The sequence below is a fragment of the Seriola aureovittata genome, chromosome 12, assembly GCF_021018895.1.
Source record: "Seriola aureovittata isolate HTS-2021-v1 ecotype China chromosome 12, ASM2101889v1, whole genome shotgun sequence".
Taxonomy (NCBI): domain Eukaryota; kingdom Metazoa; phylum Chordata; class Actinopteri; order Carangiformes; family Carangidae; genus Seriola; species Seriola aureovittata.
In genome coordinates, this window is record NC_079375.1 from 17484586 (window position 1) to 17500738 (window position 16153).

A 16153-nucleotide genomic window follows, 5' to 3' on the forward strand; every position below is an offset into this window, starting at 1 on the left:
AACGGCCCTTTGTAAACATATTTTTTTCTTTTCTTCTATCTGTGGTAAAAAAATTAAAATTGATTATAGATCATCTTTAAATAAAAATAGGACAGATTGTCCAGCATTCTCTGTAATCATCCACTCATGGTATTTATTTATTCCAATATCATCTCATTTCCTCATTCTCCTGTTGTCACAGGAAGGTAATACTTTCAAATGAAAAGTTGTACCTAAGAGCTGGCCATCTAAAAATAAAACAAATCAAAATGATCTATTTTTGTGAAAGTAAAAGCTATCAATTCACGACGAGGAACAATTAAGACCCATGCAAAACAATTTAATGCCCTCAATATCTAACAAACACTATTCTTTGATAGTGATCAAGTAGACACATCACATATTGTACAAACATACAACAAACTGTTCATTGACACTTAAGAGTCAGTTTGCCACTTGTACTCAGACACTTAAAATCTGGAGGACTGGCCAATTCACAGAAATGTAAAAAAGAAAAGTGTTTTCCCATGTAGAAATACAAATTGTTATTGTTGAAACTCCCACAGATCTGTAATAAATAATTTTGTTATTAAAGGTAAAGAGGTAGGGCATAGTGTAATACTGTGATAAAGCCAAAAGCCTTTGCCAGGTTCAGTCTGCAACATAAAAGGGTTGGTCTATGCCAAGTGTCTGGTACTTGTGATAATACCCAAAGGCTGTGTGCCGATAAGAAGGTTTCTGTCCTTCTAGTTGACAGCCATTCCACTAGAGGGCACCCTCATATACATTTGATTGATTTTCTTGAGGAGGAACAGAAGTCACCCGGAGTCTCCAGGCAGGTCTGAGCACCGGTGAGTCATAGCACCGTACAGTAGCACACAAACAGTAGCAGAGAATAAGGAGACACTTTAAAATAAGCACCAATAACACAGTTAAAGTTGGGTTTTAAATGAACCACAGCAGTGCCATTGAATCAACAACATATTAATGGTTGCTTATCAGTCACAAATAGCACTCAGAGCAGCAGGCAGAGATTGTGCAGGTTTCAGTTTCTGACCAGCTCGACTCTATTCAGATGATTTTTTTTTTTCTCAGTCATGGTACATGGAATGAGGTGATGAGGAGAATTACTGAGCTGAGACCTGAGCATGTCCGGTTTATTTTACTTTCAGAGCAGATTAAGTGTCTCAGGTGCAGCAGTAACATCAGCAGCTCAGCACGCAGACATGGGCTCAGATAGGAAAACATCAGGCTCAGTTAGGGGTCCGGCATGTGTCAGTGCTTCTCCGAAAAGGTTTTAGCTGCCAGTCACATTGATTCAGAGTTTTTGTGGATTGTATTCTGAGGGAAAATCATTTGTTGTCGTACTATTTTTTGCTCAGAGGCAGTTTGTAAACAGTTTTATGCATGCGGACAAAGCACTAAGAGAAAGTGGCGGTATTTGTAGTCCCTTGTCTTCCACCTAGAAGGCACAGGATGAGTACATAGCTGCGGTGAGAAGGGGTTTGGCACTGAAGATTGAGTACGCTGCGACAGGAAGCTGTTCCTTATAAGTTAAGTCACTCCTGACTGGCTCGTCTCTTCTCCAGCTTCAGTTTGAGTTCCTCATTGAGCGCTGTGGAAAGACAGAAGATACACTTTAAGCTGAAACAAATGCAGATCAACTGCTGCGGGTGAGGTTGCCCCATTATTTACTCACTGTGTGCGAGAGGTGAAGGGGAGAGAATGAGTCGTCTCATTGGGTTGGTGGGCGAGGCCGGCACCGCTGAAGTCAGGATACGGCGGTCTGGGGCGGGGGATCTGGACAGGGGACTGCTGCACCAACGGTCTGCATCAGAATGAAAGTAGTGATCATTATTTCTCTCTGTGACTGTCTGTATGTGAGTGTTTATGTTAAAGAGAGAAACCTTGTTTTGGGGGCAGGGCAGGAGCCTTTGGCAGTGGGCTGGAGGGGGCAGTGTGGAGGATCCTTTCTCCATTTTCATCATTGGCAGAAACATATGCTGATGACACAAAAAGAATATACATGGTTTGACTCATAGATTAATTGTAAGACATAGACAAAAAAAAAGGTAGAGGTAGACAAAAAAGTCTTCCTCACTGATATTCTCCTCATACGGCTCCTCCAGTAGGAAAGGTTGTAGAGTTCCTGCTGTCTTCTCTACCAGGGCGTCAATGACCTCATGAAGTGTAGCACAGGGAATCTGTAAGATGAAGCCTGTTGTATTACATGCTGCTGGTTTATTAACAGTGTTTACATTATTGACTGTTGTAATCTGAAAGCGTAACTCAAGATGGTCAGTGTTGCATTTCTTTTTCAGTCACTGTTTACAAGATCTTGTTGCCCTGTCCTCAGACCCCCTGACAGATACAGCTATATTCGGTTCTGACAAGCTGTAACTTTTGAAACTGTGTTTTTAATCTGACAGCAAACAAGACAGAGAGGCAAGAGGTTTGCAGCATCAAACATTTTTACCTCCCACTTAACAAATCTGTTATAGTGTGTTTTTCTACTTTTTTCAAATATTTAACCCCTGATGATGTACATGCATCCATCCAATGTGCCAGGTTTGTGTTGGGGTGCACTGACTATGAGTTACACACAGTGTGATATACAGATTTTAAATTTGGGCAAAGAGTATCTAGTGTCTAATATCTTATCAGCACATAGCCTGAATTAAAATATCAAAACTGGTGTCAGGAGAAAAGAAGCTGGATTGATGCTTCCTTAACCCAATGTTTCCCCAATAAAAGTTACAATTATGATAGAACATTATAAAGCGTAAATATATAAATAAGTCAATTATAATAGAAATTTAGATATAATTTTATAAAGCCACGTTCTGAAATATTGTTAGATGTGAATTATATCTGCGAGTATTATACACTTACAGGATTTTCTACATCTATGACATAACCGCCTTGGTCCCTCTGAGTCACACGGTAATGTCTGAACACTGACCTAGATCAAAGAAAAAGACAGACAGCAGTGAAAATGGTGCCTGTCTATAATATTTGCAGCTGTGCTGTCCAGATGTTCAGCAGGTTTTTACCCATTGAGGTCTTGTCGAGTGGTAACAGCTAGTGAGCACCCATCTCTGCCTGGACGGAGCAACATGTTGCCGCAGTCTGGGTGTCTCTCTAGAAGGACTTCAGCCTCTGTTCGGGACACTGGTCGAAAGCACCTGCATGCAAAAAACACACACACACACACACACACACACACACACACACACACACACACACACAGTAGAAATGATACCACATACATTTTTGTTCACAAACACTGAAACAGCTTTAGTCAGTCCTCTCAACTCACGGTGGGATCTCTCCTACTAAAGGCACAGAGAGCGGTGAAGGAGGAGCACGTGTGGGAGTGCGAGTTCTCCGCCTGGACCTTTCTTTGTCCACCACCTCCTTCAGCATCTGCAGCTGGCCCGGCAGCAACGTGAGACAGGACGGTACATTGAGCTGTGATGGGATAGAGGACATAATTTATTATTAAACAGCACAAGAGAGAGACACAGGCAGAAGGATGCAGGTGTAGCATGTGTGCAAAAGATGAACATTTACATCAATGACAGAGTAGAGGAAACCTTTCCACAGCTCCCTTGATTCCAGATTGGGTGCCTGTAAAAGACAACAGCACTTTTAAACCTTGCGAAAGCAGTTCATTTTAGTGTGTGTGTGTGTGTGTGTGTGTGTGTGTGTGTGTGTGTGTCTAGTGACATTACTGTCAGTTTGGTTTCCCCATCCTTCATGCGCAGAATGAGTCTGGCTGCCTCCAGGTTTCTGTCCCGGCTGCAGTCGTCCTTCAGTGACACAAATCCACTGAGGTCCAGCTTTTCCACATACTGTAACACACACATATACAAACACACACACACACACACACACACACACACACACACACACACACACACACACACACACACACACGCACACACACGCACACACACGCACACACACACACACACACACACACACAAATAGGTTCCATTGAAAACACTATGATGCACAACAAACAAAATTTATACTGAATACTGAAACTTACATGAGTGTCCTTGGCATTATTGAAGAAATACAAAGAATTCCCGCACAGACAGGTCCACAGTCGTATGGATGCCTGTCACACATGGAAATGAGCAGATATGGGAAAAATAGGAGAGAAAGATGTAACAATTGTGCTGTTTTTTCACATCTGTGTAATGGACATTACTCATTTTATCACTCTCACATTTCCTGTCCCACGTAATGGATAAGGCATGAGCCTCAGCTGCTGTCAGTCTGTGACCACGGATTACTGAAATATCCTGCACCTGAGCCAGGCTCACATTACATGTCTGTATTGAATTGAAATGAGCCTAATGAGGAAGAAGGGGTAGTGGGTGGGGGGTGTCCCATTCTTTAGTCATCACCTTATAATCAAAACAATAGAAAAAAAAAAAGAACCTTGTGTAATATTGTCGATTTGGCTGTGTGTAACTTTGTATAACTTTGTATTTAATATTTTGGAAATGCACTTCAGAGAGCAGGCTGTCAGAACAATATGTCAAAAGATTATTTCTCCGAGTCAGCATTGAATTCTGGGCTAGGAAAATGCTTGGCAGACATACTGTTTGTGACACTGTATCTGACTTGTTAAGGTGAGGGATACAGCCACGAATTTTTCATGTCATGTGTAATTGAAATGACATGCAATATTTTGACAGCAGGCGGGTTTCCTCGATTATAACCTCGGGATTCGTTCATAAATTGTTGTAAACATTCCGTCAGAGTCTTGCAAAATCAGACTGAAAGGCGCTACAAAATCTGGTATCCGCTATGTGGAAAAAATCCCCGCCAGCACCAGTGTGGAGTCTCGCCTCGCCCATTCTACGACAATAAGGAAGTTGACAGCTCTCTGGGAATGGGGGGGATCAGCCGGTGTGCGGTGCATAGATACACACGCGCGCACACGCCGACCACGGCTCTCCACAACATGCACTGAAACAACATGGCACTTGATCTGCACCGGGCGGACATACCTTTTCTTTCGGTCCTCGCTTCTCCAGGTATCCTTCGTAGTAGCAGGGCGGAAGCTGCGCCCGGGGTCCCCCTGGCCCGGAGCGCTGTCTGACGGGTGCAGCCGCCATGAGTGTCGCTGGCTGGGCACCGAGGACAAAGGGGATCTGAGTAATTCGGGGAGTGACACGCCTTCGCCGATGAGATAGTGCTGTGGCAATAATCCAACAGCTGGCTGGTGTAGCCTGCTGTGTCTGGGGGTCATGCAGACGGCTGGTTGTGCAGATTAAAAATTGGATGGTCGGGGGATAAATGTCCAAAATATAAAGATGTTTTATTGAGCAAAAATGAGCAATTGTGCAAATGTAAATAAATAGGTTTAACTAAGAATCAGGCTAGATGTAAAAACAGACAGTCCTATACCTATACCCTGCATCAGTGTACATACTTTATTATTAAAGTCTTTCAGTGGTAGTGTTGTAATTTTCTGAGACAATGGGAGCCAACTTATTTAACATTTATTTAAACAAGCAAATGAACAGCATTCATTCCCCTTTACATAATAACAAAAATATACAATACACATAAGATTACATTTAGTATAGAGGTAAACCATATATCCTAAAGATAATCCAGGATAATCCCACCTTTAGTCTCCCCACAATGTCACAGTTACAAAAATAAGGCATTGCCTAAAACAGAGGCTGTAATGAAGACACATGCAAAGCGGTTATATTTTAAACATAGAAAAATCCATTAAGATGTTTATAATAAGATAAAGCTTTTAAGGCTGATAATACTTCATTAATATTACAGAGTTGGGACACTTCTGGGTATGGATCCAAAACAAACCATCACAGAATGTAGTGCTGCAATAAATGTCAGCTGCAGCAGTCAGACAACTATTTCAGCTGTGACAGCAGCAGCACACAAAAATTGATCTTAGCCTTTTGTTCCTCAACATTAATCATTATCATTATACAGGCTGCATAATAACTCAACCTGAGCCCCTGACCCTCTGCTCCCCTCTCAAACTCTGGGCTTCTGATTCAGTGTAATGAGGCATGTAAACCCACACCTGAACCACACAGTTGTGTCTCACCCCTTTGGCCCAATACACAACATGAATTACATAGGAGATATGCAAACCTGCGAAGAGGCACATACTATGATAACAATGAGATTATTCCAAGGATGGACCAGGAAACCAAGCTCCAGAGGCACTATGGGAGTGGGATGGGGAAGATAATGAGAAAGGGGGTAGGGGTACAGGGGCAGGTGGTGTATAAAGACTAGTGGGGGAGGGAGGGCATAATCCACTGCTGTGTGCCCTTCCCTGGTGAAAAGACCTGTCTGTTCCGCTCCCAGTTTAAATAGAGACGGGAGAGATGAGTGGGGTGGGGGCGGTCTAACAAGGGGATCATGACAAGAGGAGAAAGTTGGCATTTTAGTGAACAGCACCAACCCTAACAGTTCATAGTCTGCTTGTAATAGGCTTAAATGAAACTGAAACCAGCCATTGTGAGAGGACCTTCCTCATTATTAGTAAATTCTCAACACAATAGTTGGGAGCTAGCATTTTCTGTCAGGTCTGGTGCACAGTTTCAGCCTGAAAACTGAGGCAGGTACAAAAACACCCAATACACATCAGATTAATTTCCATGCTCTAAATTATAGGTTCGAGTACTAAAGCCAAGCTTATCCCAGCGCCAAGGGGGAAAACAAATCACAGACTGAAAATTCATTGACAAACATTTGGGTAAAAGCCCACAAAACATTGTGAGTGACACTGCCAGCAGTATCACTGGAGCCTGAGAAAGTAGAGGAACTGAGGGATGTGTGCTTATGGCTTTGGTGTAATGCTAATATTGTGAGCTGCGCTGTAATGGAAACAAATGTCTGCTTCTGTGAATTATAAAATATTATTAATCTTGCAGAAGTGTGCACATAAGGCTGTATAAAATACATGTCTTTTCATTGACAAACAGCAGCCTGGGGCAATTTTGGAATTTGTGCAACTTTTCTTTGGCATCAATTAGAAGAGACAATAGGGATCCATGCTTTGAAAAACAATAGTATAGCAGTAGGTAAATTATCTTACTGACAACTTAGCAAAATTAGTATGATAAATGAAGTATATAAAGACATTGACATCTACAGCCCTTTAGAAATAAACTCTCAAACAACCATTTGGTCTAGAATAAATGTGGCTAACATTTGTAAAACTGCAATTACAGTTACAAACAGCAGTCTGTCAGTCTGTGCTACTCAAACCAATAGCTAAGAATCATCTGTACCACCACCAGATGGCAGCAGAGTATAGTGTTACATCAAGAAAAGTTAGCCAGTCCTCCATGTTGACTCCAATGAGTCCATGAGACAACAGCACTAATGCCTAAAGGCACAGAGGTGAAAACTGGGAGTGTAGAAGACAGCGCTTGGAAAGATGCATGCGTATGCATGCATGTGTGTAGTACCAATATGAACAACACATAGAACAAGAAATGTCATACTGTGAATATAAAACAGGGTAAGAGTATGAGATTAAAGTAGTTGCACTTCTTAGTGTTTGTCGATACTGTTGAGCATGTTATTACAGATTCCATTCTCTCTTGATCTTTCCTCATCAGTCCTGGAGATAGAAGTGTTGTGTACAAAGTGCACAGGTGCATAGAGAATGGATATCAAGACCCAAGATATGGTAAATGCACCCACACATTATGCCATCATTTTTTTGAATGAACAGCGCCCCATCCTTACTGTTTTTAAAAATCCATTACATTTTGTTAGATTGAAAAAAGCTTTGCTCAAATAACTCCTAGATACAAAAATTATGTCCCTGTCTTGAGATGTTTACCCTTTAATTACAATAAACAAAAGATATATCTTTTTGGGTGAGGGTTGACAATCCTCTATCATCCCCCTCTTCATCTCCTGCTGTTTCCCTCTTGCCTTGCTGTTTTCAGTGTGGTAGAGGCACCATCACTTCAACATAGTTGTTGGGGAAGTATCCTGATCTTCCACGAAGGCTTCCCTCGAACCAGTTCTCATCAATTTGACTGACCAAGGTGATGACGTCACCCTCGTGGAAGCCCAGCTCGCCGTCATTCTCTGGGTCAAAGTCATACAGGGCTTTACAGCATGGCTCAGCTATAGAAAGGGACACAATGTAGAGAGATGCAAGGAGGGAGAAAGAACAGATATAGTCAGTGTGAAAAGAAAATGCGTCAGTTTCCTTTTAACAATATCGGTATATTGACTTTTAAAAGCATTTAATTAGAGGCAGTGTATCAACATTAGGTTTTCCAATAGGACTCTGGAACAGACCACAACAGCCATTAAAACAGGACAGGTTAGTCATCAGTGCGGTAAGGGAGAATCCTTCTGAAGCTCAAGATCAAAATCAATGTACTGATATGTTATACAGCAAAACAATGTCATAATTCAAAGTACATTTCGTGTGTTGGACTGGGGAGGTGAACGATGTTTGATTCGCTCCCTGACTATATCTGTAAAATAAACCCTTTGGCAAGCAGTGATTTTCCTTGAGGTTCAGAAGTTTCAGTCCAGACTGTCAGATACAAACAATTCAGCAAAACCATGACTACAAGTGGTTTTTTGATTTAATTGACAACTTATTTAAACACCACAGTCATTGATCATTTCAAATGGAACTACACAATGGTTTGCTAAAGTTTGTATGTCCCTGCAGCCTTGGTCAGACAGAGTAATGTTCACACTCTGACAAGCCCCTCCTTGTTCTGGGGACCTGACAGATGAGACACAGGGGACCCAACAGACACCATTCAACAATGTTAGTGAAATAGTTGACCATTACACAGACATGCATCCACTTCTCTGTCATATGGATGTGCAACAGAGTGAGTGAAAGTAGAGAAACTTTTTAGTTCTGTGCAAGTGACATTATCTTCATCTGTCCACTCACGCGGCCTGCTCTTGACGGAGTTTCTTTGGGAGGATGGACCTTGATTTTGTACTGGGGCTGGTTAATGTTGCAGAAGGAAAGACACAACAGTCTTGAGAATGAGATTGACTTGCCTTCCACTGTGTAGGCCTCACACCCACACACACACAGCTCTCACAAAATATAAAATAGTAAGTTTACCGGGAGAGTAAGCTGGAGGACTTGATGCAGCAGGTGAGTATCCTCCGTTGGACTGTTCTATCTCAAAGTCAAAGGCTGGTCTGGGTTTGGGTGTGTATTCACGCCTTGGACGGTTCTGAGCATCAATCACCCTGTATACAAGAGAAGAAAAATCATCACGTCTTTGATCTCTGAGTAAGACATGCATCAACACAGAGGAGAAATAATTCCACTTTGTGTGGGCTGTAATCCAATTATCGCAACTACAAGTAAATTGTTAACAGCAAAATAAATCTATTTTTATGCTATTCCAAAATAAAATTGAATTTTTCTTTCTGTAGTGGTGGAAAAACAGTGATCTGAGCTCAGCATCAACTGGTGTTTGACAGTCATTACTTGTAATCAGATGGGTAAAAGAAAATATGGTACGGCTGAATCATCCCTTGTCATGAGCCAAAGGACACAGCCTCAACACAGAAGACATGTCATCTTCCACAAATAGTCATGGCGCTGACCTTTCTCTCAGTTTGTCAGAAAGCTCCTCGAGGATCTGTGCGGCCTGTTTGTGGTACTGCAGCAGAGACTCCACAAAAGAGGACAGCTGACTCACCTGCTCCACCTACATGCACACGCACACAAAAACTATTTTAATATGAGACAAAACATAGAATCAGCTCTGGTCCTTTAGTGCATTCTTTTATTGTTAACTGTTTGCATTCATGTCTCTCATCCTTCTCATTTGTTTATCACTATGTCAGTACTGTTCATCACAATAATATCACTCAGAAACACATCATCATGATTTGAAAATAGTAAATACTGAACAAAACAGGTTTAACTGGCTCAGACGACTGCAAGTCAGAGGAAAGACATAACATGTCATGTTACCGGAGAAGCTCTGAGCAGCAAGCAGCATGCATTTCCAATTGAGGTAGTCACAGATATACTATCCAGAATAAATATTATCACATACTCACAAATAGGGACATTAACAAGAATACAATATTTGTGAGTTAGTTTGGCTGTCACTTTAAATACAGCTCTAATGTTGTTTATACAGGGTTTCTTCATTGCCCCTCTATTTTGAGTTTGTCAAAATAGTTCTTAGGGGGAGTGAAATACATTCATTGCATTAATGCAACCTTATAGAATATGCCAATTCAACCATCTGCTTCAGCCATGAATGCTTTTAATTAAATCTCAGTAATTGCATCAGATTGTATTAAATGCATTTCTTCTTTCACCAGACTGAAAACATTATGCAACTTGACTTGCATCTCACAGTCTTGGCACACAGGAGATGTCTTGGCAACCATGAGATTTTCACAGCTCCCCCAAAACCTTAAAAGAGTGCAGCAATGACACATTTTACCTCCCCAAAGAAAATTAGATATCCTTATCAAGCTTTTGGCTTGCGTGAACTCTACTTGTCTATCCAAAACCTATTAAAGTGATGCAGCATTTCCACCGGCACTGATTGAATCAGATGGGTTATTTGTTTCTTTAAGCCTATTATGGATGATCATATTCTATCTAAGAAATGTCTGTTGACTTTGAGCATGTTGAGGTCACTTAGCATACTTTATTGACAACGCGATTCATGGAAGTTATTGCAGCTCTAAAAACGTCTCTGTTGTTCACTGTGTATGCTGCTGTCTGTGTATTTTTCACCTTGTAGAGTAACATTGACAGTCTCATTAGCTCTTTATGCAAAAGTTACATTACACACATTTTTGCTAGTTCAGTTTCATTAATAACAATTACAGTTTTACCAGCAGTTGCCATTGTAATGAAGGTAAACTGATACATGTTATTATTAACTCAGTGCATTACAAAAACAAGCTCCAGCAGGTTTCAGTGGGCCATCGGCATTGCTAAGGGAATCAAGTTTTGTTTACAAACTACTCACATCTGTTTCCAGCAGATTGTGCATGGAGCTCTCAGCCATCTCTTTGGACTCATGGAACTTCTCCAGGGCTTGCCTGATCTCTTCATCTTGGATTTTACCTTGACGTTTCTTTTTATAATCATAGTCCAGACGGCGGCCCTCCAGTTTCTTCAGGTGGTGCTGGGGGGGGGGTGAAAGAGTTGGGAATGGGATGATGAGGTGATGCAGATTATACATTTTACACACACACACACACACACATATATATATATATATATATATACACAGTATATAAAATTGTTGTAGTTGTTCATGATCATTTTGTGAAATTTGCTGTGCCATTAAAATGACCTAAATATTGGCATGCATTTCAGCTGTTATGCATCTGGACTGTTAATACTTTTTTCATACTATTGCAACTGACACACAGACTGTGGAGCTCATTAGTCAATGTCTGGCCTGAACGTGCAGAAGCATACTACCTCTTTGATTATACCTGAATGTCTTTGATATCCTTCTCAGCGACTGCCTGCAGAGGGTCAATAAAATTCTGCTTCACATCAATATCCAGAGAGTCCTTGACCTCGGCCATCCTCTTCATTGTATCCCCTGTGTCTATTAGAGCCCCACCTGCAGCACACATACACGTGCAAAACACCAGCATTAGGGACTGTGGGACATTGTGGGGTGTGTTAATAATAATTATTGTTTCTATAAAGAAAATGAAAACAAGAAAAAATACAAGCAAGTATGTAGACACTTTTGATCCAATTAGGAAAAAACATTCCTCAATCCCCCTAACATATAATGCTCCATTTCTCCTCACTTTAATGCTTTCAAAACATAAACAAATACACAGAATAAACATCTGTTGAACCGTATATCTAATTTTCTCACTGACTCCACTGTTCTTACCAAAGTTGGTGTCCTCGCCCATATCCCGTCCAAACTTAGTCATGGACTCCCCCAGGAGGCCCTCAGGCTGGGGGTAGCCTGGACTATTCACCTGTCCGCGGATTTTGGACACTGTGTTGAGCATGGAAAGCTTAGCTCTTGTTGCTGGGTTGGGCTGAAGGTACTCTGATGTTTTATTGATGACATCCACCACTGCTTTGCTGGTAATATCTGCTTTCTGGTGACACAAGTTAGGGAGAGACATTATTTGATCCCTGAGTGCATATGCTGAGTTGTATCCCTTTAACACTATTTATATTTGAATAAGGAACTTGGGGGACATCATTTCACAGCACAACATATGAGGGTATTGTTACTCAACACATGAACTATGGGTATAATTTTAAAATGTATTAATTACCCTTTCGAGGTCCTTGAAGTCTTCATCCAGTTTGGTTCCCTCCGCACCTCCAACCTTCTCACTCATCAGCTGTGAACACAGAACAAACAATGATGCTGGCTGAACTCAGCACGTTTACTGGTCCTCATGGAGCATTACTTACACATTTGTCCTAATTATGCTCTTATATTTATCCTCCATCATGACAAACAGATTCTACACTTGGTCAATTTGTACTGATGTTATTATAAAGATACACTTTGGTTATCTTTCCACTTTTCCACATCCTGAACAAGGTCACCTACAGAACTGAATTTCTGAGCCGATAGGGGGCTCATAACATGTCAGAGGCTCCAGCAGCGCAGGATCTCCCCATTCTCTGTCTCCAAAATAAAGTGGATATTTAACATCTTCCACCATTTTGTTTTTTTTCCAAGAGTGACTAACACAGTTCTCCAAGTCCAAGACATGTCCATGTTTTCCATCAGGAAGAACCTACTGAAGTCTGTATAAAGGAATGAGTTCTGCAAACTAGAGTTTCCACTGTACTGAGAGACTTGGTTCATAAGGAATTATGCTGAAGGCTTTTCCTTTTTTCCATCAGGTCAGCACACACATTGCAGTTTCCTACACTACAACCACATTCACGGATTCTTTAACTAAACACACATGCTAACTTCATCTTGCTCGTCATCATCAATGCATATCCTCACTCACACATGGCACATACATCCTCAATTTCTCATCAGGGAAACAAACTCTAAAAGCCTGTGCAGTTGGCTGGCAGGCCATACAGAGACTCATTGTACGTTTGTGTGTGTGTGTATTTGTGTGTGTGCATGTGTGCGTGCCTTCTTATTTGGTTCAACTCGGTGCAGCTGTCAGCACCACAGTGCACATAAAACTCTATGACCAGATGGATCAATCAATCTCTCTAGTTTATATAATACACAGGCCTGGCAATGTTCTTTGTGTGAAACACTCAGTGGCTCAGAAAATGCCCTAAGCACCCACTGCCAACTGGCTCATGGGACATAATTCATCCACACACATTCCCTAATTATGAAGTCTTAAATACAGGATTTTAATTGCAATTAATGCATCTCTTGGTACCAGATGTGAAGCTGTGGCATGTAGATGTGAGAAATCCAAACACAAACATACTTTCAGCCCCCCATCTGGCTTCATAATTGCCAAAAGTTTTTTTTTAGTCCAACACAACTAATAAACCTGCCCATCTTAGTCAGACAACTGTATGTAATCTGTGTAGAAAACCTGAGTTTTGGTTCCAATAATAAAACATTTAGCCCAGAAGTATTTATTCTGTTTGTAACTTAAAATTGTTGAAAGACATAACTAGACAAGGGGATAAAAACATACAGATTCACAAGAAGATTTGATACAGGATTTAGATTTGGTAAAAAGCTTGTTGTGAAAGTGGAGTTAGGGACTTTTTAGGCAAAATAAGATACACTATATGATTTGGACTAAAACAAAAAGGTGCACAATGATAAACACCATACGGAAAGCTTTATATGCATGCTTAGCAACTTAGCTAACCACCATTATTCTGTTTAATTATTGATTAAATCGGCTATATCTTTATGGCAGTATGACGTGAATGCTGTTAAGCAAACATAACTGATTATCCTCCTCCAACACATTTTCTTTCTTTTTATAGCCTGAATGATAAGTGCATTCTTGTTGGCCAGGCCTGTGCTAACGGAGGGCACAATGTTCAGTATAAGTCCTAAATGTATACAGCTCTACAATAGGCATTCACAGTGGGAGTTGACGAGTATCACTGTACTATGGTGAGGTGATAGAAATCTAGGTGCCTAGTCAAGTTTTCCAAAACATTGTATGGAACATAAGATTTCTGTGTATTCATTGTGATTCTTGCTGTATTCCTGATCTACTGACTTAATCTTTGTCTTCTGGTTACTTAGGAACTGGAAGCTGGTTTGGGCAGAGTATTCACATAACTAGGATTCCATTACCCTAAATAAGGTACACACCCACTGAGCAAGGAGCTGTCACAAATGTTAGGCCAAAGCAAGGACCCGCTGCATGGCAGGTGTCATCAAAACATCGGCCACTGATTTTATAGGTCTTGTCTTGTTGAGTTTTTGTTTGTGGTGGCAGGTTTAACTCTTAACTGCCACAGGAGCCAACAGTTTCATTTCTTTCATAACAGTGATAAATGCAATTTGATATTTGAAAGCACAGGACAAACATGGCTCTGTAAGCCAAAGATTTTCAAAAGGCTCAATATTATTCAGCTAGATGGAGGTGATCACAGATCTCTTCAGTTTAACACTTGCAAACACATTAGATACTTGTAGCTTAGAAATGATTGTGAGTCGCTCAAACCTGTGTTGTGCGATTTCAACTCCGGCCTTACCACAACACATTGGGCAATTTGACTTCAGACATGTTATGAAAACGTTGTATAATCCGAGAGATAACAAATAGGAACACCACTTTAGGACGAAGGTATTAACCATGACACTTGAATGATGTATCAACCTGCTGTTTTTACATAATAGCAAAACACGCCGAAACCAAACTCCTGTCATCACATACTATTAAGTCTGTGAAAATGCAGGGGTGCAAGCTGCGTAGTTAGTCAACTACTATCTTCAGTTAATCTGAGGCAAAGTAAGTGCTTAAATACATAACGTTAAGACACAAATCCATTGTGGAAGCCAACGGAAAACAACTTTAGAAAACAAGTTTAGCGTGAGTTTGGTTTAACTTGACTAATGTTCCTGACGTTAACTTGCTAACTCTCTAGATTAGCTTTAGCTAATGGGTTAAAGTTGACTTACCTATGAGCGACAACACATTTGACAGTAGATGAAGAGTTTAATAACAACAAAGCTAGTCGTATACTTTTCAACAAAGTTGTTCACAGTATTTAACCAAGAAACCCTGTTTTGTCGTTATTCATGACATTTTCCAGCTAGCTTGAAGCTAGCGCAGTAAAAGTAACGATAACGTCAGCTAGCTAGCTAAGCTACCAGCTAATGTTTAAAAAGTTGCGCGTTTACCTGGCTTGCTTTGTAAAATTGCTTCTTAAATCCTGCGACGGACATCTTGCACCGTCAGTGTTGCCACCCGGACCTCGACGGGGAAATATGTGTCTTAAAGTATTTGGTGCGAGTCTGTAGGAAGCACAAATAGCAGCCGAGCAACACGTCTTAAAACTTTGCACCGTGGATGTGAAACTTGCTAGGCAACCACAATTTCCTGGCTACAACTTCATGTGGGAGGCTCCATCCTGGTGAATAAAGTGGGTCAACACACACACACACACACACACACACACACACACACACACACACACACACACACACACACACACACACACACACACACACACACACACACACACACACACACACACACACACAAATCATGCATACAAACATCCTCCTTTCCCTGCAGACAAAATTGCTGACTTTGACTTCAGCTGAGAAAGACATACTTTCACCTCCGTAATTCATTTCTTTACTTTAGCAAAATTATATTTAGTTATATAAATTCTCTATTTGTATTAATTTATTCTGAACAAACAAGAATATAGACATTATAACATAATGTCTATATTAAATATAGAATTTTGTCATTTTTTTCTATTAATTGTTTGCTATATAAAATGTCAGGAAGTCATTAGAAAATACCCATCACAATTTCTTAGAGCCACTGGTGAAGTTTTAATGTTGATACAAATAAAGAAAAGAAAAGCAGCAAATCGTCATATTGGAGAAGCTGCATCCAGAAATTGTTTAGAGTGTTTGATCGATAAATGACTTAAATTATTATTTGTTTATTAATTGCTGCCAATTAATCTTTTGTCAATCGATTAATAGAAGAATTG

At 40.6% G+C, this 16153-nt stretch overlaps 2 protein-coding genes across 3 annotated transcripts; both read right to left on the reverse strand.

Annotated features, from left to right (window-relative positions):
* Nucleotides 1-302: 302 nt before the first annotated feature.
* stap2a (signal transducing adaptor family member 2a) lies at nt 303-5326 on the reverse strand. The gene is made up of 11 exons (XM_056391652.1): nt 5007-5326; nt 4034-4105; nt 3714-3833; nt 3553-3609; nt 3299-3450; nt 3033-3164; nt 2872-2941; nt 2081-2183; nt 1887-1982; nt 1679-1807; nt 303-1594 (listed from the first exon to the last, which is right to left on the reverse strand). The coding sequence occupies exons 1-11, from the start codon at nt 5112-5114 to the stop codon at nt 1539-1541; spliced, it is 1095 nt and encodes a 364-aa protein (XP_056247627.1). The 5' UTR covers nt 5115-5326; the 3' UTR covers nt 303-1538.
* Nucleotides 5327-5485: 159 nt separating this feature from the next.
* On the reverse strand, nt 5486-15553 carry LOC130178977 (endophilin-A2-like). 2 transcript variants are annotated; one of them, XM_056391650.1, is made up of 9 exons: nt 15324-15553; nt 12292-12360; nt 11892-12108; nt 11473-11606; nt 10998-11156; nt 9604-9707; nt 9110-9240; nt 8930-8986; nt 5486-8133 (listed from the first exon to the last, which is right to left on the reverse strand). In XM_056391650.1, the coding sequence occupies exons 1-9, from the start codon at nt 15366-15368 to the stop codon at nt 7946-7948; spliced, it is 1104 nt and encodes a 367-aa protein (XP_056247625.1). In that variant the 5' UTR covers nt 15369-15553; the 3' UTR covers nt 5486-7945. The 2 variants fall into 2 exon arrangements, with proteins under 2 accessions (XP_056247625.1, XP_056247626.1); XM_056391651.1 differs by lacking the exon at nt 8930-8986 and having other exon boundaries at nt 15324-15550.
* Nucleotides 15554-16153: the final 600 nt, after the last annotated feature.

Bases quoted from the DNA above. Each gene is read 5' to 3' on its own strand.
- stap2a (XM_056391652.1), bottom strand. From the start codon at position 5,114: ATGGCGGCTGCACCCGTCAGACAGCGCTCCGGGCCAGGGGGACCCCGG. The intron at 3,165-3,298 runs GTGAGTTGAGAG...TTTTGCATGCAG, and splicing joins TTAGTAGGAGAGATCCCACC to GTGCTTTCGACCAGTGTCCC. The intron at 1,808-1,886 runs GTTTCTCTCTTT...ATTCTGATGCAG, and splicing joins TGCCCTGCCCCCAAAACAAG to ACCGTTGGTGCAGCAGTCCC.
- LOC130178977 (XM_056391650.1), bottom strand. From the start codon at position 15,368: ATGTCCGTCGCAGGATTTAAGAAGCAATTTTACAAAGCAAGCCAG. The intron at 11,157-11,472 runs GTATAATCAAAG...CCCCCCCCCCAG, and splicing joins AGGATATCAAAGACATTCAG to CACCACCTGAAGAAACTGGA. The intron at 8,134-8,929 runs GTGAGTGGACAG...CCCTTTCTATAG, and splicing joins CTCCGTCAAGAGCAGGCCGC to CTGAGCCATGCTGTAAAGCC.